General features: G+C 34.6%; 3 protein-coding genes across 3 annotated transcripts in view; 2 read left to right on the top strand and 1 right to left on the bottom strand.

Moving 5' to 3' along the window:
* Positions 1-577: 577 nt before the first annotated feature.
* On the bottom strand, positions 578-3,325 carry LOC112048168 (uncharacterized). The gene is made up of 5 exons (XM_052886207.1): positions 3,229-3,325; positions 2,863-3,055; positions 2,278-2,545; positions 1,101-1,232; positions 578-1,015 (listed from the first exon to the last, which is right to left on the bottom strand). Exons 2-5 carry the CDS (start codon positions 2,976-2,978, stop codon positions 596-598), a joined length of 936 nt encoding a protein of 311 aa, XP_052742167.1. The 5' UTR covers positions 2,979-3,055; positions 3,229-3,325; the 3' UTR covers positions 578-595.
* Positions 3,326-3,437: 112 nt separating this feature from the next.
* LOC112048167 (inositol-tetrakisphosphate 1-kinase-like) lies at positions 3,438-14,738 on the top strand. Its single transcript, XM_024085580.2, has 5 exons — positions 3,438-3,759; positions 4,123-4,221; positions 7,017-7,114; positions 7,700-7,999; positions 8,549-14,738. Exons 1-5 carry the CDS (start codon positions 3,637-3,639, stop codon positions 9,033-9,035), a joined length of 1,107 nt encoding a protein of 368 aa, XP_023941348.1. The 5' UTR covers positions 3,438-3,636; the 3' UTR covers positions 9,036-14,738.
* Positions 14,739-17,831: 3,093 nt separating this feature from the next.
* LOC112048176 (apoptosis-stimulating of p53 protein 1) overlaps positions 17,832-24,286 on the top strand; it is a 371,714-nt gene continuing 365,259 nt past the window's right edge. The window contains exon 1 of the mRNA XM_024085603.2: positions 17,832-18,167. The gene's annotated coding sequence lies outside the window, so the exon portion shown is untranslated. The remainder of the gene's footprint in view (positions 18,168-24,286) is intronic.

Genomic DNA, 24,286 nt, shown 5'->3' with positions numbered 1-24,286 from the left:
GCAAATTCAAAATAAATGTCTACTAATCTATATTTACACAAAGTGAAAAAACATTACTGCTTAGTGAATAAAATTATAATTATAGCCGGTCGATTTCAGTATCTACTTTCATTTGCCAAACTCATTTAGATAATTTAAAATTAAGAATCAACAGTTTTTAAAATAAATAAATAAAATATTTAAAGAAATAAACGCCATCTAATCGTACACCTATTGTTCATACCCTAAGGTACCCAACCAAAACGCTTATTACTCCTCTGGATAGCTTATCCAGTATCCTTTAGGTTGGGCCAAATAAGCGTCAGCTCTTGTCTTAGCGTCTACTTCCAGCTCTACTACACTTATTATCAGACAGATCCTCAACTCATCAAGTCAGACTGATATTGCTGTGGAGTCTATCAGAAGCAAGGTCAAGATGGAGTGCATGAGAGTTATTCTGTGCCTGTAGGACAAGCCGCTTTTATTAAGTACGTGTACGTACTTAAACAATGCACCTCTCCATCAGAGAAGGCACGTATTTAGGCGCTATCTGAGAGGGACACATTTTAATTAATATATAATAATGGTGTACTTTAAATAAAACAGCAACTTTTTTTCAATTTATGGAATACAAATATATTTCACTACAAACTTCTGGATCAAAAAGTATTTCATTTTCCATTTGATTAGGTTTACATATGCTCAGCCAATTTATTAAACCCTCGTATATACCTAAACAGCCCAATGTTTCATTCACAGCTCTGTTCAAAACTAAATAGCTACCCTTTTTGAAGTGTTTCTTAAAGAAATACCAAATATCTCTTTGTTTTTCTTCATCAACAAAGAAGTCGAGAACATTTAATATTATAATATCTGAACATTGTACTATATCTGGTCTTTCTAATATATCTGAATTTATTACTGATATCCTGTCAGAGTCCATTGAGTACTTAGCAATTATCTTTTCCTGTACTTCACACCATTCCTTATTTATCTCTATGCCAACTATTTTTGAGGCATTAGAGAGATGATATGCCTGAAACAGATACAAATAATGCTTTCAAATTATATTTTCTAAACAATAAATTACATAAATACATCAAAGAATAACATTAACTTACACCATATAGAACTGATCCTAGACGAGACCCTATATCTAATACTTGCTTGCCTTCCAAATCTTCTGGCAAAACTACTTTGAATATACATTGAAGAGTCTGGCTTGACATTGAATGTGATATTACAGTTAAATCCTGAAATGTGGGACATAATGAATTACCTGATAATATAAAATCTCGTGTCACAATGATTGTGATTGCATTTCATAGAAATAGTTTGATCAATTTTAATATCATTTTGTTTTTATATATTTGGTATGAGAATATCATCATCATTCATCATTATCAATCCATATTCGGCTTACTGTTGAGCTTGAGTCTCCTCTCAGAATTAAAGGGGTTAGGCCAATAGTCCACCAAGCTGGCCCAATGCGGATTGGCAGACTTCTCACACAAGCAGATAATTAAGAAAATTTGCTGGTATGCAGGTTTCCTCACAATGTGTTTTCTTCACCGTCCAATACACGTGATATTGAATTTCTTAACACACACACAATTTTAAAAGATGGAGGTGCATGCCCCAAAGCGGATTCAAACTCCGGAATCTGAGGCAGAGGTCATATCCACTGGACTATCACGGCATGGTGTATGAGAATATAGTTCTAAAGTATTTTTCACATTCTTATCTCCAGCCTCTATTTTTACAAACGTTTATCTAATTATGATTTTAGTATGAAAGATATTATGGCAGAACAATCTTTGTCAGGTAGGCCTGTGTCTAGTACATTATATAAATTAGTGATTATCGCCTCTCGCACTGCATTTTATTGTTAGTTCTAAAATTTTGTATGTTTTTATATGTTTGTTGCAATAAAGATATTTAAATTAAATACTAAATGTCCTTATAGAAGTTCAAGCAAATTACAAGTTAGCACTGGACATGTTATTTAAAATGATAATGTATAATAAGAATTTAGGTCAGTAAATTTTCAGGATTGTAATGGTAGGTACATTGACTACTGATAAAATGTAGTGGGTTGAAAAGAAGATAAAAGTATACATCAACTTATTTGCAGAATAAGTCACAGGCTTCCGCTAGTTTTTTATAAACAAACAAAATTAAAGACTTTCATAAATTGTTTATTATAATAGTTAATGATAGAACAATTCCTGAATTTCACAAGACATGAATTGTTTGTTTTTTATTTTGGCTAATGAAAGAAACTATGTACCAACATACCTCAATGTTGCGAGAGTTGCAATCCAGACAATATTGTTTTTTCAGCTTTCCCTTCATTACCATTTCAGTTACCTGCTTTTCATCATACAGAAACTCGTCAACATGGCAAGTATTATGTTGTTGGCAATCTGCTAAATCTCCAACATTACTGGGTCTGATATTTTCAGTTGGCATTTCAGCTTCGAAAGGCACAATTTTAATTAAAGAATCTCCAATCTTCTTTAATAACTTGGCTGAATTAATCAGATGCTTCTTTTTTTCCAGATCTGATAAGAACATGTTAATAAGTATGAGTTATAATAGACCTGCATCAATTTATTGGAATCATCTTTGAGTACTTATAAAAACCAAAGATGCATATTATTCACTTGTTAGTGCTACTTTCAAAATTATCACAAAATACACTGCTAACTTTTTGAAAGTTGTATTAAAAATGTTTATAGATGGAATTTGTAGGTTCGTTTATTACTAAGTTTTACATGATGATATCTAATAAATAGGTCTATAGTTCGGCACTTGCTAATTCTTTATTAGGGAAACAACCTCAGATAAATAGTTTGATTTAGAAAATGTTTATACTTAACTTTTTTATAGGATAGAGAACAAATCCATTCTTCAATCGATTTTAACTCAATATCATCGAGTTCAGAAAAAATATCTAGTATTTGGCTTTTTGCACTTACTATACCTTCATCAGACATTGCTTATAATATGAATATTCACCGAACGTTAGACAGGAAGATTTTAGTAACTCAAAACAGTTTAATGATCACACTGACTAGAAAAAAAAAGATTCATAAACTTAGCAAAGCAAATGCAACCTGTGGAGTTATTAATTAAAAATGGTTAATGATTAATGGACTAAAAATATATAATTGTTTATTAATCTGAGTATAACTCCAAGATAAGGTAAATGTTCACGTTGTGGTGAAAGGTGAATATTAAAATAACCTTTTGCTTTGTTAGAATTTAGACAAAATTGCAAAGCAAACAAAACATTACAGACACAGACGACAAATATAGATTGCAGAGGCAGACAGACCATAGATTAATATACAGACAGACCATAGACAGACTGAAGTTTGAACACAGACAATAAACATCAGTATTAGTATATTAATCTATGAACATATTATTTAGTCTATGGTGGCATATTATATAGTGATCTGTGATTATCAGTGAAGTTTATTGAATATTTAAATTAATTTTATTTAATTTAATAATTGTAAATTGAATTCACAGCGCTAAGCACGTGCACGTATACAAATTGCTTTTATAAATTTATTATGAAGTGAAATTAGTAATTTGTGAAAATTGTGCACCTTACAGTGATGTTAGAGGTTTAAACTAAATTTGAAAATGAACAACAGAATGCCATTGGAAAAAAGCATAGGAATTTGGATTTCAGATAAAAAAAGCCACAAGCTAAACTGGAAAGAGTTGACTGATACTTGCCATGCTCATGGATTCAATCTCATTAAGGTAATTTCAATATTTTGTTTTATTGTTTTTAAAGTGTATGTACTTAATATTAGGCTTTCTATAAAATATACAATTTATAAAAGCGAAAGTAAGTCTCTCTGTCTGTCTGTTACCTTTTCACGGCTAAACTACTAAACCGATTTGAATTAAATTTGATATAGAGACAAAGTAGAAAGTAAACCTTGTAGCAAAACATAAGTTACTTTTTCCCGGAATAATCCAAGAAGTAAAAAAAAAACATTGTAGTCATAATGGTATACAAAATCATTGTAGACTTTGTTTTTTAATTATTTACAATTATTATACTATGGATAATAAAAAAAAAAATTCATTTTGTTTTATTAAGGAATATGTCATTCACAGTTGGTATTGGAGAGACCTTTTGAAGATCAAGGTAGAATAGATGTATTTCTACACAAACTTACTGACATAATAGCAGCTGCAGACCAAGGTGATGTGAAGGTAACTTTTTTGCATAGTTTTTTGTTGTTTTCATGTTGACTGTACATTTTCTGTACAAATATTATACAGAGGTAAAGATTGTGAGGTTGTAGAGCGTGATCTCTTGGTCTACTAAACTGATTTTGAAAATTATTTTTCCAATAGAAAGCCATGTTAGTTTTGAGTGGCTTAGCAATAGTCCCATATGTATGGGAAAACGTGAAACTATGGGGCATCTGTTACTTGTAAATAAATTTATTTTAAAACAAATCCTGGTGCCTATCCCCGGACTAGGCCTACCCTAACCACCCGGCAACTTACTAATATCAAACAGTATCTTGATAACTCTACTTTAATAATGAAATCATAACTTTATCAAAAAAGTTTTATGACTTTATAAATCATTATTAATATGTCCACAACGGGGACAAGCTCAGATTGTTGACCATACTGCCTGAGTTTTAAGATATTTTTTGAAGACTTATAATTTGTTTGTTTGTTCGTTTTCTTGTTTGTTAGGCTTGTAACAGAAAAAAATTAAAATAAAAAAAAATAATACAGCTTCAAATGTTAATTTGCTGCTTTGGTACACTGGCAAACATTTTGCTCTAGAAGAGTGATAAAAGAGAAACAAATATCTTAGCATTCCATAGATTCACCGTGCAGGTGCCATATCCAGTTCTGTTTTTTTTCTTTAAAGATAATATGATGTATTATCATGATAATAATAATACATCATATTATCATCTTCATATTTTTTTATACCTGGGTTCCCTGGGCCAACATATGGGTCGATGGGCATTCCATTTTAAGATTTCATACAAAATTTAGTTCTTCAAGTCTTATGGCTTATAGATGCTATCGAAAATGCTAAAAATGGTGCTTAAAAATATACATGAATTCTTCATTGTTTTAAATTTTTAAAGCTTAGGCAAGTATTGCCATTATGTATTAGTGTTCAGGTTTTTTAAGTAAAGTATTGTTACTGGTTATAAGTACCAGATAAGTATACTATATAACCATATGGCCTATGCCAACAGGCACTCCGAATTACTCGACATAATATAATTTAAATGTGTATTACTCAACTTGTATATTCGGAATAAAGGGCTTATTATTATTATTATTATTATTATTATAAGTATACTATACATATATACTGATACTTGTATAAGCACTTGACTCACATGACATTGTGATTAATAAAATTAATGTTTACATGTTACTCTATAATGTATGGGTAGGATAAGAATAAGGTATTAAAATGTTACTTTAAGTTTAACTTTTACTGTGTAAAATAAATTTGAAATTCAAGAATATTTCATTCAAAGGAGCTTTATTCTTTTAATTTAAAATTAATTTATTTCAATTTATAAGTATATATACCTACTATGACTCTTTGGTTAATAAGTTAATTGACAAAGTGAGTCAGATATTTCTACATTTTTAGCATCTATTTGCTAATGAACATAATCCTTGTCTGACTCACACTATGACGACATCAAGGTTGTTGTGAATCTATTATGTATTTCAACTTAATATTCTGTATAGTGTATTACTCAAAGTCATGTTACCGTATTAAAACAAGTAATACATATATGTATATATCTTAACGAAATCACAGAATAATCAATACATATAAACAACTAGCGGACGCCCGCGACTTTGTCCGCGTGAAAGTCGATGTAAACTTTCAACTACCCCTACCCTAACCCCACCCTACCCTATCCCTACCCCTACCCCTACCCCTACCCCTACCCCTACCCCTACCCCTACCCCTACCCCTACCCCTACCCCTACCCTACCGCGGGATATAAGAAAAACTTAATTTCACGCTAACAAAGTTGCGGGCTCCCGTTAGTACATAATATAACAAGACCAAACCAAACAGGTCATGTTTATACTAAAAAACTAATTAATCTAACAGTAAGTTGTACTTACCTGGTATGTAGTATTTAGGATTCAAGAGCCCGGTTCTAGGTTTGAATATATTATGAGATTTGAATATATATTCAGTCTTCATAATATATTCAAAAACTAAAGTATGGCGTAATATCATTAAGATGCGCGACAAATAAGTGCAGTGCACAAATATTTAATTCTGATGGAGTGTTTAGTATAAAGACTATAGATAAATAGAAGCATGTCAATGTTAGATTTTGTTGTAAATTGACAGACTAAGTTCATTTTTGTTTGTATTTATGTGTTTGTTTCATTAAAGAACATTCCTTTAGTTATACACACCAACATGCTATCTTTTAACTGTCTGTTACACTACTGTGTACAACAGATGAAGTATACTTGCTTACGCTTGTCTTTACACAGTACCAGGATATCTAAAGCCAATCACACTCCCAAAAGTAGACAATAGGTCATCGTAGAAGTATTGTAAAAAAGGGTTATTGTAGCACGAGCGATTTTTGCACAATAGACAACACGAGTGCTACAATGGCTAATTAGGTGCAGTGGCATACAATACTTTTTCTTTAAAATAAATAAAACACTCAACTTAGTAAATAATATATAATTGGTTTTAAGCATGACCTCCTAGATTTTATATCAGCTGGGCTGTGTATTTTGTCTCTTTTATGGAAGCCTGAATTATTATATAGCTGATGCTATGAAACTTTACTTTAAATTTACCCATGTGGTAATAATCAACATTACCAAACGACCTGTATGTATTAATAGCTTTGTGATATGGTCTGAGGTTTTGTATTGAGTTGATTACGAAATGGGAGTAGAAAAACTAATATTCTCTTGAACATGTAATACTTTCAAATATGCATTTCTAACACTTAACATTTATATTCTAGGCATCAAACAAGATAAGAAGAGTGGAGCAGTATCTATCTAACAATCCAAATGTAATAACAATTGACCCCTTAGAAAATGTGAGAATTTTAATAAACCGGTAAGACTATAGTTATTTTTTATTAAGTATTATTATCGTGGTCATCATCACAACCCACTCACTGTTGAGCACGAGATACTTCTCAGAATGAGAGATAAGTTTCGTGTAAAAATATTTGTTTTCCCTTTAGAACACTATTTTTTTTGGTTGAAAATACTTTAAGCTATTTTCTGTATTCCTGACGATATGTATGAAAAATGTCAAAAAGATCAGTGCTGTAGTCGAATCTTTGAAGTTTATAAAACTAATTTTTAAATTGAATCACTTTCTATCTCCTACTGAAATATTAATTTTAAAGTTTAAAGAATTAAACGAATGTTACTCCTTCTTAACTCTCTCATCATCATCATTATCAACCGATGGACGTCCACTGCTAGACATAGGCCTCTGGTATGAACTTCCAAACAAAACGTTCTTGTCTTGAGCCGCCAGCATCCAGCAACTCCTTGCAACCCGCTTGATATCCTCAGTCCACCTACTGGGGGGACCCAACGTCTATCGACTCTTCGAACTATGTGCCCAGCCTATTGCCACTTCAGCTATGCGACTCGCCGAGCTTGAGTAGAATTGCTTGAACTTTTTCAGATACCGCTATTACACAATACTGCAAGAAGAAATATCATTCCAATGTCAGGGTATATTCACACCAGCGTTCGCGAAGTTCTCAACAAATAATATAGAGCAAAACATGGAGATTATGAGACAGAGGGGAGTGAGATTCCCTGTTATATGCAAACCGACTATCGCTCATGGTTCCAAGTCGGCACATGAAATGGTACTGATCTTCAATGAGAGAGGATTGCAAGTTTGCAAGGCACCATGCGTCGTACAAAGTTTTGTAAACCATAATGCAGTACTACATAAGGTGTTTGTAGTTGGAAATAGGTGAGACTTTGTTATATTTCTTATAGGAGATGTCCAAAATTAAAAAATGTACTGAAAAAACTTGTATATTAACTCCATTAGACTAAATAATATTCGCCAACAGGGAAAATAAGCTGATTTCATTAATTTCACATCGATTGTAGTGATCTAATTTCTGAAAAAGATTATATTAAAAAAACTTTCAGGGCAGAAAGGGGTTGGAAGTTTTTTAACGTTATAGTTTTATAAAATGACTGACGGACGCCCGCGATTTCATCCGCTCTTAGACCTCTTTAATCCGGTCCTATCGCAAAATCCGTTCTCAGCGGATACCTACTAACTATAGATTACCTTTCTGCCAAATTTCATCTTTGTAAGTCAAGCGGTTTTCGAGATATCGTGATGACCTTTCGCATTTATATATTAAGATTAGTTGACTAATTATTTTTCATAACACATGCGAAAATATTAATAAAAGGGGGTAAAATACAGAAAGTTTACATCGATTTCTACGCGAACGAAGTCACGGGCGTCCGCTAGTAATAACATATGTTTTATTATATTTTTCAGGTACAACATTTGCGAGCGGCCAAGTTTGAAAAACTTCTACGCATCGGACGACTTGGAGCCGATTTACTTCAGAACCGGCGAAGTATGCAAAGCGGATAGCCAATCCACGTTGTCCATTCTAGACCCGCACGACAAGGCCGAAATTAAAATGACCCTTAACGAGGACAAAATAAAGTCGATTATCCGAGTGCTGAGAAAGAAGATCGGCTTAAATCTTCTGGGTTTCGACGTGGTCATAGACAACACAACAGGTAACCACGCTGTTATTGATATCAATTTGTTTCCCAGTTACGATGTTTTTCCTAATATTTTTGAGCATCTATTAGAATGTATTAATGATATTGTAAGTACGAGTAAATCTAACAATGGTACTTTAGATGGTAAATTAGCGGATAGTGTAGCTGGTAATAATAAGTTAAACGGTTTGATAAATGTGAGCGAAACTCATGCTAACTATAAAGTTTTGGGAATGAATATTATAAACTAATCTTTTTGAATATTGATATACCTGTTTAAAATTTTATATCCATATCTAATATTTAATGGTTATCCATAAATTACATACCTATGCAAGTTTGAGGTTCTTTAAGCCTAAATCTCAAGGCAGTTCCTTCAGGTACTGGAGGATCTAAAGGAGATCCTGTACATGATTACCTAAAGACAAAGTCTTTGAATAGCCTATGAAGACCTGAGACATGTATTAAAATTCTACTCTTATAAGACGGATTGGCCTTGGTTGTAGTTGGTAAGGCGTTACACAGGCGCGTTTATGTATACTGAAGGAGTGATAAGAAAGCAGAATAGTTACTTATGCCAATGTCATTGTAGCACGAGTGATTCGGCTAAGCTTCATTGTACAATAGAAATCACGAGTGCTGTAATAGCTAGTTACGTGCAGTGGCATACAATACTTTCTCTTTAAAATAAATAAAAGAATTAACAAAACTTGGTAAATAATATATAAATTTAGTCGCGGGGTGGTCTCCTAGATGTTGTCTATTATACGGAAGCCCAGTGGATATGACCTCTGCCTCCAATTCCGGAGACTGCGGGTTCAAATCCGGTCCGGGGCATGCACGTCCAACTTTTCAGTTGTGTGCATTTTAAGAAATTAAATATCACATGTCTCAAACGGTGAAGGACAAACATCGTGAGGAAACCTGCATACCAGAGAATTATCTTTATTCTCTGCGTGTGTGAAGTCTGCCAATCCGCATTGGGCCAGCGTGGTGGACTATTGGCCTAACCCCTCTCATTCTGAAAGGAGACTCGAGCTCAGCAGTGAGCCGAATATGGGTTGATACGGAAGCCTGAATTTTTGTAGCCAATGCATAGCAAGCTTTACTTGTGTTGTAATAAAATTACCAAACGACCTGTAGCTTTGTGATATGGTTTGCGGTTTTATATTGATCAGATTACGAAATCGAAGTAGAAAAACATGTTTATAAGTTATTTCTGTGAGAGGTTGACAACAGACAGTTTGGTAAATGGGTTTTTGTGTCACACGCCACTACATCCAGAGCCAAAGCTTCTAATAGATGGACTATACATAAAAAAGCAATTTGTGATATAATGTATTGTATATCTGCGTTAACTTTGTAATCAAAATTATTACTTAAGTAACCTAAGTAACAACATAAACGGGCGTTTGCAGATTCGCATCGTACATATCGGATGCATCGCATTAAACGGATTTTTAACCGACTTTCAAAAAAGGAGGAGGTTCTCAATTCGTCGGATTTTTTTTTATTTTCGGTAGATTCGTGTGATTCGTACGATGCGGATCACTTGTTTTACTTTCTATACAAAAAATACTAAAATCCGTTATCGTAATACGTCCGATGCGGATTTGTGGACGCCTGCCTCCATTTATATTATTAAGGGCCATTCACCACCCTAATAAATGTCTAACCGTAAGTTTTGTCACTTTCTTACTTTATGTCAAATGACAAAGACAAAACTATACGAAAATGAGCTATCCCTCACGTTGGTGAAACCGACCCTTAAAGTTGTATAACGGCAAACGTATTATTCGAATGAAACTAGGCCTGTAGCTCATGTGGCACATGGATTCTCATTCTACAAACGCTAACGCTTCGATAACTGACAAAATGTATGAGATTGATAGATAAGATCGACAACTTGGTCACATGACCTGTCGATAGTGAATGCCATTCCCATACATTTATTATTTTCGAAGCGTTAGCGTTTGTAGAAAGAGAATCGACGTGCCACGTAACTAAAGGCCCTGGTATTACATGAATGTAACTATTATGGTTGGCAAACTTCTTGAGAAAATGACCTTGACTGCTAATTTTATTTTTACTTACGAATTACTTACTTGCTATTAGAACCTGGGCCTCTAGCCATGATAAATATCGATTCTCTTTCTACGAGATAAACGCTAACGCTTTGATAACTTGAAAATTGTATAGAAATTAATTAGTTAGATCACTAGACCTATCAATACTGAATGTCATTCCCATGCATTTTTAGTCTTTGAAGTTCTTACAAACTCTAAAAAACTAAAAAAATGTATGGGAATGATAGATCCCATAGTCTGGTAGATCACGTGACCTGTCGATAAGAATTGTCATTCCCATAAAGCGTTTGCGATTTTAGAAAAAGAATCGACGTGCTACTTTGTGCTACAGGCCTTGACGTACAATCGCGCGTAATTTGTAGATCCCTCGAATATACTTGCTTGCAGTGAAAAGGTACATTTTGCTATTAGTAATTTCTTTGTTAATTTAATCTGTATTTTAGGCATAGGTAGGTAGGTAAGCTCTATATCTCTCGGGTATGACCTCAGCCTTCGATTCGGAGGGCGTAGGTACGAATCTAGTCCGGGATATGCACCTCCAACTTTTCAGTTATGTGCATTTTAAGAAATTAAATATCACTTCTCCCTAACGGTGAAGTAAAAACACTGTGAAAAAACTTGCATACCTGGGAATTTTCTTAATTCTCTACGTGTGAAGTCTGCCAATCCGCATTGGGCCAGCGTGGTGGACTAAGGGTTAACCATCTCATTCTGTGAGGATTAGACTCGTGCTTAATAGTGAGCTGCAGTGATTGAATAAGGGGTTCTTAATGATGACTTATGATTATTATTATTTATTATCCCACTACTTAAGTATCTTGTTCAAGAAGTTTGCCTATACCTGTACTATTATTAAGCAGGTACTTACGGGATAATTAAATCAATCCGATTCATCTAGCATTTAAATCGATTAAAACGTGAACGTGAATGAATCAGTTATGGGTATCTAATATGAAATATTAATATAATTAATGAGATTATTGCAATTTGACCTTTATTGTTATTAGTTATTTAAGTATGCTTAGCAAAAACATGTAAGGAGCTGTAGTTTGGTAGATTTTTTTCTAGTTTTAGGGTATTTTACACACACTAGGTTAAGTTTTGTACCGATTTTGCTAATCGACATTATCGTCTTATTTACGAAATGATACATTACTGTCTAAGGCCTGTAATCGCTAAATTGGTTGTTTTTAGAAAATGTAAGCCTTGTATTTAACTGTCTAAAAGAAACCCGTTAATTACAAGGTCGATAGATATGCTAAGATTTTTTGTTTTAATGAATTCGTACCACAGAAATGTAGAAATACATTTTTAATTCCGTGGTTTTCTTACGTTTTTCAATGTTTATTGTATTGATTGGTTGAAAGACATATTTTCGAATGACCCATGGGTTATCTACCCTTAGTTTTATAACGAGGAATGATTTTTTTTTGTATGTAACAAATAAACTGTGCGCAACCTATTCTGCGCATCTTTTTCACCGTGCGCTGCCACATTAAGCGGCCTGCTGTTCCTCGGTTGCGCACCTTTCACTTTTCAGGCGTTAGTATTGAGACGTACATAGTGTATGCTGCGGTGCAACATACACCTATTTAGACGGTCGATCTGAAAGAGTAAACTCTATTTGTGCGTCGGAGGTGACACACAGTTTTTTAATTAATTGTATGTATTCAAAATATGATATCTATATTGTCTATATTATTAATTGTGTTATTATTAGTTTACCAAGCAAATCACCCTGCACTGCCTATACTGAAACTTGTATAGTATACCAGACGTACCTTAACTATGCCTTGTTTAAAAGAAGATTATGGCATTTTCTTGAACAGAAAGACATAATTCTATTATATTGATCACATTTTACAAGGAAATTTCGAGTGTCGAATCTAAACTAAGTTCAGATAGACCTAATCGAGCTTTGATTACGCTGTCAATAGTTAAGGAAAAATAAAAACTATAGATATAAAATATTGCATAAGTTTTTTAAGGCGCTGGAAGCTGCGCCACTAGAGTTTTTAAGCAATGTAACGTAAGCCCTCATTCGCACGAGAGGTTTTTTAACGGACGTTAAAAAGCGCTCAGATACAACAAATGCATATCCAAGTAGGTAAATGTTCATACGACAGCATTTTTAAAACTGACGCTTTTTTCGGCCAGTGCTGCATTTTAAATTTTGGGCGTTGGGTAGACCTTCATTTGACTTCATAGTATATTTGAACGCGTTTTAACGTCCGTTAAAAAAACTCTCGTGCGAATGAGGGCTAAGAGTTTGTACAATTCAGACACTAGGCTAGTTGACACTTTTTTAATGGTCTTACATTGTTCATTATCGTTCTACTAGATTGAAAAAAAATTATCATATTTTTTTGAGACGTGATTACATGAAAATTAAATTTTTTTAATATTTATTTGATAATTTGAGCCAAAACGCTGTCGGCCATGATGGTCTATTTATTTTAACTGTTTCGTGACGTCACGTTAACAAATCTTTTACTAAACTGAGCGTTTTACAAAATTATTAGTTAACAATTTATTTTGACGTTTAGTTACATCAAGTAACATTGCGATGTCACAAAATGGACGACAGCTTTTTGACAGATTATATTTGCAGATTATAATCTATTATTCTTAGTAAATACTTTTGATCAGAGGTTGATTATAATTTTTGTTTCTATACAGATTTCAGGCTCAAGTTTTGAAAGGAATTAGTTTTTAAGAATACGATTTTTGCATTTAATTTTAAAATTGTAAATAAATTTGTGTTGTTATTTTCAGATAAATATTGTTTTTATTGATTATTTTTATTGTGTGCTTAATTATTGAATATGTAGAATTGTAGAAGTTACAATAGTCAATAGTCAATACTAGGCCGCTAAATTGTTTCATGCAATTGTAAATCGAACATACGAAGGATTCTATGATTTAAGAAGCAACCGGTTCTAAATAGAACCCTGAGCATAGCGAGGTATTCAATAGGACAAGATGCAAAGAAATTCCGCCGTACGTAATATTCAACTTTTTAAACAAGTTATACAAAAGTAATTTTTTAATCTTACCCTTTCTGGTAACTCTGTAGGTGTTAAATTTATAACTTCATCTCTACTTGAAGTGATTTACCAAAATCTTTAAGTATTTTGAGAAAGAAATTTTTCAAGAGGACAATGCTACAATGTTTGTTCGAAATGTGCGCCAAACTTTTCACACTGGCAGAAAAGGCAGTATCGAGTACGCTGTATCGATTTACATTTATAAAACACAGATTAAAGAATAATAGGCAGATGGAGAGTACAGAACACGACGGTGTCGTAGCCGCTCCAAATACAAAATTCGAAAACGAATACATTCTCGAGTCGGTACGACACGAAACGTCGCATTAGTAATTTTCAATATTATTCAAGAAAAATGGCGTCTTATGATTTTAAATATTAAAAAAAAAGTTGTTGGTTTTTTAACCGACTTCAAAAAAGAAAAAGGTTCTCAATTTCATACGTATAGTTTTTTGTTTGTTAGCGATTAGTCAAAATGCCCAATGTCCGTGAAAACTTTTTTTGAGGTTAGTAATTATTTAATAAAAGGTACGAGTATTATATAACATGTTAGCTATTTTTTATATACTTTTAATTTATATCGCGGCGTATATTGTATAAAAATGTATTACTAATGTTATCATTTAATAATCCAATAACATATTAATTTATGTCATTCCGATATGCAATTGTTTTATTGTAATGTAAGCGAGACTGATTTTTATGACTACATACCTAATATGTATTGTAATAAGTATTAGTGATACAAATACTACCAATAATATAATTATTAATATCTTTATACTTGAAAATGTTATTAAAATATATTAATTATCGCATATTTTATTGTTTTATTTGAGTTTATCCTATCCTGCTACCTAATGTTATAAACGCGAAAGTTTGCATGGATGTATGTTTGTTTGGATGTTACTAATCATTAAAGTCAGCTAAAAAATGGTACCACCAGTATGTGTAGTATGTGTACATATCAAATCATACATAATGTCTGTACTATGTATGATATGATATGTATTCACACGGATGAAGTCGCGGGCGTCCGCTAGTACTAAACAACTCTCGATGGTTCAAACTCCAGTGGTTACCTTGTGCGGCTAAGATCATGAGAGTGGGTAGTCTTGGGTGGGGTTCTGCAACGATGGGGGTTTTTTTTTTCAAAAATTCTCAATTGCATTCTCATTTCAATTGGATTTTTCTCGTGTTCCCTCTCTCGGTTGAAGCGGACATTCGTATCATGAGTTTTGGAGTATTAAGCTTGGTGTTATTTCTTCGTGGTTCGTAAAGTGTTCTAAATGTATTACTTACTTTAGAGTTTCTTTAATTATGGTTTCGTTTTAATGATTTTTCTAATAATTTGTTCTCATAATAGTTATGAATTATAATTTTGTTCAACATTTTTATTTTTCTGTTTTTATTTTCAACCAACGACCGATTGATATATTAAGGAATACCTAATATAATGAGTAAGTAATTCATTATTATCTAAAATCTAGATTGAAGAACTAACAGTAACGTCTTACACCTAACAACATCGATATAAATCGTTAGATGGGCCCCTCCATACTAAAGAACGCACAATTTTATGCCATTACCCAAAGACGTGCACACATATCTTATCTTAGTACGTAACAAGCGCACGCTATGAGTGGACATGGACTTAAAAAAATACTGTGGATGGAATATTAAATAAATACTAATAATTAAAAAAAATAAATACTGTTTTTTTTTATTTATTTTAATCCCTTAATTATGACTTCGTGATAATTTTGGAAGTGTAAAAACACAAGCCACAACATGAATTAAGAGAAATGTGTTACGAGTGATGACGTACTCAATGTGCGAAACCAATGTCAATTCCGCGACGCTTTGAGGCCCATCTAACGAACTACGATCGATGCCTAACAACATAACAAATCGAGCAAATTGGTTTTACATAAAATATGTAATGTGATTTTATCCACCGAGTCTCATAACGGTTGTGTAGCCGCGACGTTACTATAGAGGCGGTAATTGTTAATTCGCCACAGTTCCGTGCATAAATCACACCTAGTTGCAGCGAGAGGCAAATCTGTACAATTTATTATACATTACTCGAACTCGACTTCCTCGATGCCGTCGCGACAGTTAATGTCGTTGGGAGTGGGTGCTGTTCTATTTTGTTGGTTTCTGGTAAACGGACCACTGATCGGGTTGGTACTTAAATAATAAAATAAATATTATCTATCTATATGTAATAGGTAGGTGCTTATAATAAATCTGTAGAGAGGTCAATTATTTACATGAAATATATTTCCAAAATAACTATCAGGGGGTGATTAGTGATCGATACCGATGCCAAAAAAGCAATCAGTAAAATTTTTGCCTGTCTCTCTTTCTGTGTATCTATATGTTAGGTATAGAAACGAAACTTGGGTACAATAATTCTTCAAACTCCTGGGCAGGTTGTATACTTTCATCCGGCGCGACGGCCGCGTGGCGCAGTGAGCAGTAACCCTGCTTTCTGCATCCACGGCCGTGGGTTCGATTCCCACAACTGGAAAATATTTGTGTGATGAGCATGGGTTTTTTCCAGTGTCTGTGTGTATTTATACATTATATAAGTATCAATATGTAGTATATAAATATATATGAGTATTATAATATCAACTATCTTAGTACCCATAACACAACTTACTCTGTATGCTTACTTTGGGGCTAGATAGTGATGTGTATTGTTTAAGTATATTATTATTTATTTATTCATAACGCTACGATCAATAGGGGCAGAGCATTGAAGGGAAACATTGGCAAAACGGGAGAAGTTACTCCATTTTTACAACGATACTACTGTAAGGGCTGGATTAAAGAAGTCTAAGGGCGGACGGAGTCCCGGGCGTCCGCTAGTATTATAATATAATATAATTATAGTCTCTCTTATAGATATTATTTATAACTTTAAAAATGAAAGATTTTCCGTAAAAAATTTCAACCCCTATTTCATCCCTTTCTATTTTTATTTTCGGGACAAAAAGTAGCCTACGAGTATGTTCTGATCCAAGGTCCCAATTACCATTACTTATACCAAAATTCATCTTGATCGTTTAAGTCGTCCAGCCGTGAAAAGGTAACAGACAGTCAGACTTCGGTATCAACCCATATTCGGCTCACTGCTGAGCTCGAGTCTCCTCTCAGAGTGAGAGGACATCTCAACTCCAGGATTTTTACTGATAATTTCTTGGAAGAAAGTGAAATCAATCTTTCATAGCCTTACCAAAGTCACACTTACTGCTAACCTCCTAACCTCGTGATTAAAAGTCACAATTACTTCTAACTGGAACAATGAGGCAGTCAGGCAGGTATCGTTATCAACCCATATACGGCTCACTGCTGAGCTCGAGTCTCCTCTCAGAATGAGAGGGGTTAGGCCAATAGTCCACCACGCTGGCCCAATGCTGGCACAATGGCCCATTTGTGTGCATTTTAAATGTCTTAAAATGCACACAAATGAAAAGTTGGAAGTGCATGCCCCGGACCGGATTCGAACCCACACCCTCCGAAATCGGAAACAGAGGTCATATCCACGGGGCTATCATGGTTTTTTTTCAGGCAGGTATATTGCAGTGTTTTACCATATTGGTTTCTTACTTAGTAGATATTTGATAAAGCAACATTGCTTGCTATGTATGTTTAAGGTTGCTTGCTATTATGTTTAAGGTTGTTTAAGTTGGATTGTTCTTCAAGTTGGTTCCTTCTTTTCTTTTCGGACTTTATTAGGTTATGTTCTGTGGCTATTGTGGGCTTCACAAAGTTACGCCTGTACGATTTAGATCTATTGCCGGCTAACGGTCGGTAAGATCGTTAGAAAAATTGGAACTTTGTAATTATTGTTGTTGCGTTCCGAATTGCGATTCAGTCAGCTGTCGGCACATGCGGCAAATGCACGTCGCGCGCGCACCGGCGCCGCCAGTCCGCGACTGTTTTGCGCGCTACGAAAAACGTTCGATTTTCAAATATTAATCGTTCGGAAATTTAAAAATAATTAAAAAAGCTTGTGTTTTTTTTCTAATCCTATATATTTCTCCTGTTATGGATACGCGTGTTTGTGAACTGTGAATTTTAATTAGATTTATCGATTGTGTTAAATCGTTTTAGTTACGATCATGTTGCGAATTTAATAATTCGTACGTTTTACGTTATTGTGATACGAAGTACTACATTGTGTCATGTAGTGATGTTTGATTGGATTTTTCGGTGTTAATTATCACCCGAGCTGGTAAGTCAAATTTTGTTAAAGAACCGGTTGTATCAAATTGGTTATGCTGTAATATAGATGGAGATAAAACAAGTATTTAAGATTAATTAAAATGTGTCTTACTATTTGACTAATAGATGCCTTGTTATTGACCGTCATGTAATAAAAACAGAGATTTTCACATTCACATTATTTTTCATTATACCCTGAACAACAATGAAATACTTACTTGTTATAAAAAAAAAGCGACGTACTAACTACGACCACGGTCGGTCGTATTGTGAGTTAGTACTTAGGTTGTTTTTAATCCATAAGAAGAAGAAATAGTATAATGCACATAATATAAACAAATCAAAAATCAAACAAGCACACCTAATTAAAACTAAAAATTTGCATGCAAAGTCAGCCTTATTGCTATAGACAACCCGCGATGACAGGGTTTGCGGAGATAGAGCGAAAAGGTGCAATAAAAAAAAATATATATTATGTTATACAAATAATTTCCAACCATAGTTACCTACCTCCTAGTTACCTAGATATTTACCATTGGTAGAGCATGGGCTGACAAACACTTTTATAAGAACCCGAAGGTCTGACGGTGACAGGCTCTCAATCTAGTAAGGAAGGTATAACAGTTTTACCGCTATTTAATCATTCTAACACAGATCACTATCAGGACGCTTGTTTTAATTACACGAAGAGATTGTCATCTAACACGCCGAAGACGATAACCATTACGGGTAAACAAGCTAGTATAATGAACTATTTGGTTAGGTTACTGGTTTTTGTAACAATACGGATCGAAGGACCGAAAAATTATGGTTTGGATTTTAGTCAACATTGTAAATGTGGTAGTTAGTTAACGTTCCATATTCATCATCATTCATAACCCATATTCGGCTCACTGTTGAACACGAGTCTCCTCTCAGAATGAGAAGGGGTTAGGCAAATTAGTCCACCACGCTGGCCCAATGCGGATTGGCAGACTTCATACACGAGAAAATTCTCAGGTATGCAGGTTTCTTCACGGTGTTTTTCCTTAGCCGTTTGAAACATATTACATTTTCTTAAAATGCACATACCTGAAAAGTTGCAGGTGCACATGCAGATTTGAACCTACGCCCTCATAATCGGAGACAGTGGTTCATATCCACTGGGCTATCACGACTCTCCTATTATATCTATATTTTTATGGGCCTTGTTCGTTAAACTTATAAGAAAAAAAATCAGAATCACTCAACGGATAATGGTAGCGAGCTACGATCCTCTGCGTGATCGGTGAAATGAGGATATCCGCAGAACTACCAAAGCTATCTACGTAGCTTAACGAATCGTTTAGCATAGATGGAAGAGCTGATGGATGTATGGCTTCCAAGGTGCTGGAAGCACCGGAAAATCGACCTCCACCTAGGTGGAAAGACGACATCAAGCGAGTCGCAAGGAGTCACTGAATGCCTGCGACTCAGGACTGTGATGTCTGGAAGTCTATTCAGATAGGATCACAGCAATGCTGCTTAAACAGTACTTCCATATGATAAGTAGCTCTACCACTACTTAAAACCTATAAATATCTATTTTTTTTAAATCGATATCTATGACGAGTAAGAAAACGTAAAATGCGTTGGTGCTTAAATGTACGAATACGCATGTTTGGCTGGTGGGAGGCTTCGGCCGTGGCTAGTTACCACCCTACCGGCAAAGACGTACCGCCAAACGATTTTATGCTGTTTTTAGTTAAGGATACTGTTTGTAACTTTTAAATTTGAATAAATTTATTTTCTTTCTTTCTTCTTCTTTCTTTATTTAGCGTTTCGGTACTATGTCTTGTAGAAACCGAAAAGGTGTGTGGATTTTCATCCTACTCCTAACAAGCCCGCTTCCATCTTAGATTGCATAATCACTTACCGGTGAGATTGTAGTCAAGGGCTAACTTGTAAAGAATTAAAAAAGGTACTATAGGTATAATTATAGGCTGTTTATTTTTCGTACCATCTAAATTTTCTTTACACAAACTTTTGAAACAATACTCGTAAAACGTGGGAATATATTATAGCGTTTTATTGATATGCAAATAAGATCGTAAACTGCTTGCTAGTTTACTTTATGGTGCACTATCTCACCTTAATGCACTATATTTGGATTTTATTGTTTTCATATCATTTCTTATGGCCATCAGACCGTCCTATATGTATCACATATTTTACATATCTCACTGGTTATTTCATAATCAATAATTAATCTCACTGGTTGTTAAGTAAGTTTTCTCCCGTGACAATTGTTTGTTTAATTAAACAAAAATAATTTAATGTATAACTTAAAATACCAGCTATATTTAAATCTGGCATACCAACCCTACAAAATGAGTGGTAACAGGAGAGACGACTCTCGTCCCGTTATAAGATTTTAAAGAAATGAGAAATTAATAACTAATCTAATCAATATTAACATTTGTTTTTATTAATTTGTAAAAATCAGGAAAAACTGATCTCGGTTTCCAGACCTCAGCGTATGAGAAAAGATGACGTAAAAAACTTTTTACGAGTCTTCAATAATTAATTAACAACTCATATTTAGCTCACTTTTGAGCACGAGTCTTCTCTCAGAATCTACAGTTTTACGAGTCTTAGGGTCATCAAAACCGTCCGATGCGTTGCACCACGTTGGCAAATCTTCTGAGCACTCTCCAAAATATATCCTTTAATACTAATACTATCCATTTATTCTATCACGCAGAATTACTCCGAGCATAGCTAATAAGGCATAAGAGCTGTGATAGCAGTGGATATGACTTCTGCCTCCGATTACGGAGGGTGTGGGTTCAAATCCAGTCCGGGGCATGCACCTCCAGTTTTTCAGTTGTGTGCATTTTAAGAAATTAAATATCAGGTGTCTCCAACGGTGAAGGAAAACATCGTGAGGAAACCTGCATACCAGAGAATTTTCTTAATTCTCTGCGTGTGTGAAGTCTGCCAATCCGCATTGGGCCAGCGTGGTGGACTAACCCCTCTCATTCTGACAGGAGCCTCGAGCTCAGCAGTCTCCTGCTGTGTAGACTTTGAGTCTTCTTACGAGGCCCATACTTAGCGACCAAGTCTTGGTACCTTCCTGGCTTGGCGATTTACATCATCCAAAAGAACCAACCGAAAGTTAGCAGTACCAGCGAATGGTGAACCAGTAGGAATACCTAATATAAAATATAATTTAATTTATGACAATATAACGACCAGAATTTATTAAGTAAAGAATGTCTAAAGAATTCCTGTGTGTTTTCAAAAGTACGTGGGTTGTAGGTATCTTATCAAAACTGCATTTGATGCAATTTATACAAGGCTAACCTCTTCGCCTAATCTTAACGTTTTCGATAATTTTAATTTGTTTTGATGTTCTGTCACAAATAATGCAATGGTGCTATAAATTTAGGTTTAAAGACATACTTGAATATGCTGATTTAGTTGTGGGTTTTCTCTTAGGATTCGACCCGTTATGAATTTGTAGCTTGTACTCACTAAATTTAATAATTGTCACCTCATTTTTTTGTAAATAATATGTACCTAACTACTTTGAAAATTTAAAAAGTTTGCTTAATCAAGCAAAATTTTCTTTGTACAAATTGTTGAACTGATGAACCCAGGAAGCAAATAGATCAACATGTCAGTTAAGTTATATAATATAGTTAATTAATTTTATGTTTTAATAAAATGGTGAAACTGCTTAACTTAAGTGAACTAAGGGCATTTGTTGACAGTTTGATGTTAAGCCACTGTGTGACTAACTGACTAATCGGATACTGTGTTATGTGAGTTGCGCAGTTAGTTAAAAATCAAGAGTATGAATCTGAAAACTAAGAAAGCTGAACTCTGATATAGTTTACCAGATACAACAAACTCAGCCAGGTATAATTTTCGTCATGATCACAAAATCACTAAGCTACACCTAAACTAAACACCAGCCCCCTAGCCAAGTGGTACGTCGATTCTCTTTCTACGATCGCTAACGCTTCGAAAACTAGAAAAATGTATGGGAATGACATTTGCGATCGACAGGTCACGTGATCCAGATCTTATATAATGATTTATTTATTTTGCTATCATCCGCGAAAATTCGGCGAACCCATGCGACAACGTCACCCAGGTCCGACAAAATACTCTCTACGTACGTTTCACCCCGAAACCGGAGCATCCTCAGGAGATGTTGACTCTACAACGTGCAATTGCAGAGTTGTACGTACGTAGAGAGTATTTTGTCGGACCTGGGTGACGTTGTCGCATGGGTTCGCCGAATTTTCGCGGATGATAGCAAAATAATAAATCATTATATAATCATGATGAACTTCCGCAAAGTAACGCCTGCTTCTATCCAATGATCCAGATCTGTCGACGTTCCACTTGGCTAGCACGTTATGACTGTATTAGCCCTAATCTCATTTTAATTTATACAAATCAAGTGATTTGCAGGATTGCAGGTATCAAATGACCTCAGAATTTCGATGTCCACCGATTATCCACAGTTCCGATGATAAGCCCATTAAGTCGATCGGTACCCAATCGTCAACTAACAAATTCCGAATTAGCCCCGCTCGAGTTACCGCGACCTTCGGTTTAGTATCGTCGCAGAATGAGACGAGAGGCTATACACTAACTGTAAAGTAAAACTAGTTTGGCTGTCGGCCGTTTCTCTAATAGAATCCGACGTTCCGCACAGTAGGTGCTCTTTCTACACTTTTTTCTCGGACACTCACTTGCCGTGGACATCGATGCCGGGTTCCGTGGACCGTGGTACACAAGTGGTACGGACTGCAGACCGGATTGTACCACGCATCCGTCCCATTTGCCCGCGGTGTTTGTTTTCAAACAACTATCTAGGCTGGTACCGCACGATGTACATTTTAGCACTTACTTATGCTTGAAAGAAATATTATAAATATTTCTAAATATTTCTAAGAGAATAATTTAAAAGAGTTTTTATTTAATTTACCCTTCCTTAACTTTTAGAAGCAAAATTAGCACTATTTAGTGACGTTCTTGGATTGAAAGAAAGAAGAAATAAAGAAAAAAGCTTTATTAGTGAATTGGATTTGTATATTTGCGTATATTTCGTACTAGCTGACGCCGCGCGGTTTCACCCGCGTGGTTCTCGTTCCCGAAGGAATATGGAAATAATATATAACCTATAGCCTTCCCCGATAAATGGGCTATCTAATACTGAAAGAATTTGTCAAATCGGATCAGTTCCTGAGATAAGCGCGTTCAATCAAACAAACAAACTCTTCAGCTTTATATATTAGTATAGATTAAATATATTAGGTCTAGTGAACCGTCATAGCCCAATGGATATGACCTTAGAGAATTTTCATAATTCTCTGCGTGTGTGAAGTCTGCCAATCCGCATTGGGCCAGCGTGGTGGACTATATTGGCCTAACCCCTCTCATTGTCAGAGGAGACTCGAGCTCAGCAGTGAGCCGAATATGGGTCGATAACAAAATGGTGCAGGGTCGGGAGGTGGCTATAAAAACTCCTAAACTAAACAAGATTATAGCAACGTATTTGCTCTCATTGGTCTTGGCAAAAAGTTTGGTTCTAAATAATATGTTGTTGAGAGTTTGAAAACTTATAAAATTTAAAAATCTACGTCTATTTACGTGGTAGGTCATCATAGTGAAGAATGGTTTGAACTCATTGGTCAGAAAAATAATTAAATAATTTAAAAATGAATTATTATATTGTAGAGCTTTTCTACAAACTGTTAAACAGGTTAATGTTTGCAATTACCTATTGCTAAGTATTAAACTAAATTAAATATCACGTGTCTCAAACGGTGAAGGAAAAGATCTTCATACCAGAGAATTTTCTTAATCCTCTGCGTGTGTGAAGTCTGCCAATCCAAATTGGGCCAGCGTGGTGGACTATTGGCATAACCCCTCTCATTCTGAGAGGAGACTCGAGCTCAGCAGTGAGCCGAATGTAGGTTGATAACGAAGTATTAAACATAATAGAACCACCGGATTTAGTTTTTTCAAGTCAATATGCAGTTGAATGACTCACATAAAACTGTTATGAATAACATCCGCGGTCACCTGAACTCATAATTTGCTTAAGTACCTACTTATACTGCTTTTGTTACTGGGAACGTTGAACTCTAA

Source organism: Bicyclus anynana, chromosome 16 (genome assembly GCF_947172395.1).
Source record: "Bicyclus anynana chromosome 16, ilBicAnyn1.1, whole genome shotgun sequence".
NCBI lineage: Eukaryota > Metazoa > Arthropoda > Insecta > Lepidoptera > Nymphalidae > Bicyclus > Bicyclus anynana.
The sequence above is the reverse complement of the archived record's forward strand: the minus strand, read 5'-3'. Positions and strand labels throughout refer to the sequence as shown.

Excerpts from the sequence above, each read along its gene's own strand:
- LOC112048168 (XM_052886207.1), bottom strand. The coding sequence starts at position 2,978 with ATGTCTGATGAAGGTATAGTAAGTGCAAAAAGCCAAATACTAGATATT. Across the intron at positions 2,546-2,862 it reads TGTTCTCTATCCTATAAAAA|AGATCTGGAAAAAAAGAAGC; the intron begins AGTTAAGTATAA and ends CATGTTCTTATC. Across the intron at positions 1,233-2,277 it reads GCAACTCTCGCAACATTGAG|GATTTAACTGTAATATCACA; the intron begins GTATGTTGGTAC and ends CCCACATTTCAG.
- LOC112048167 (XM_024085580.2), top strand. The coding sequence starts at position 3,637 with ATGAACAACAGAATGCCATTGGAAAAAAGCATAGGAATTTGGATTTCA. Across the intron at positions 4,222-7,016 it reads CAGACCAAGGTGATGTGAAG|GCATCAAACAAGATAAGAAG; the intron begins GTAACTTTTTTG and ends TTTATATTCTAG. Across the intron at positions 7,115-7,699 it reads GTGAGAATTTTAATAAACCG|ATACCGCTATTACACAATAC; the intron begins GTAAGACTATAG and ends GAACTTTTTCAG.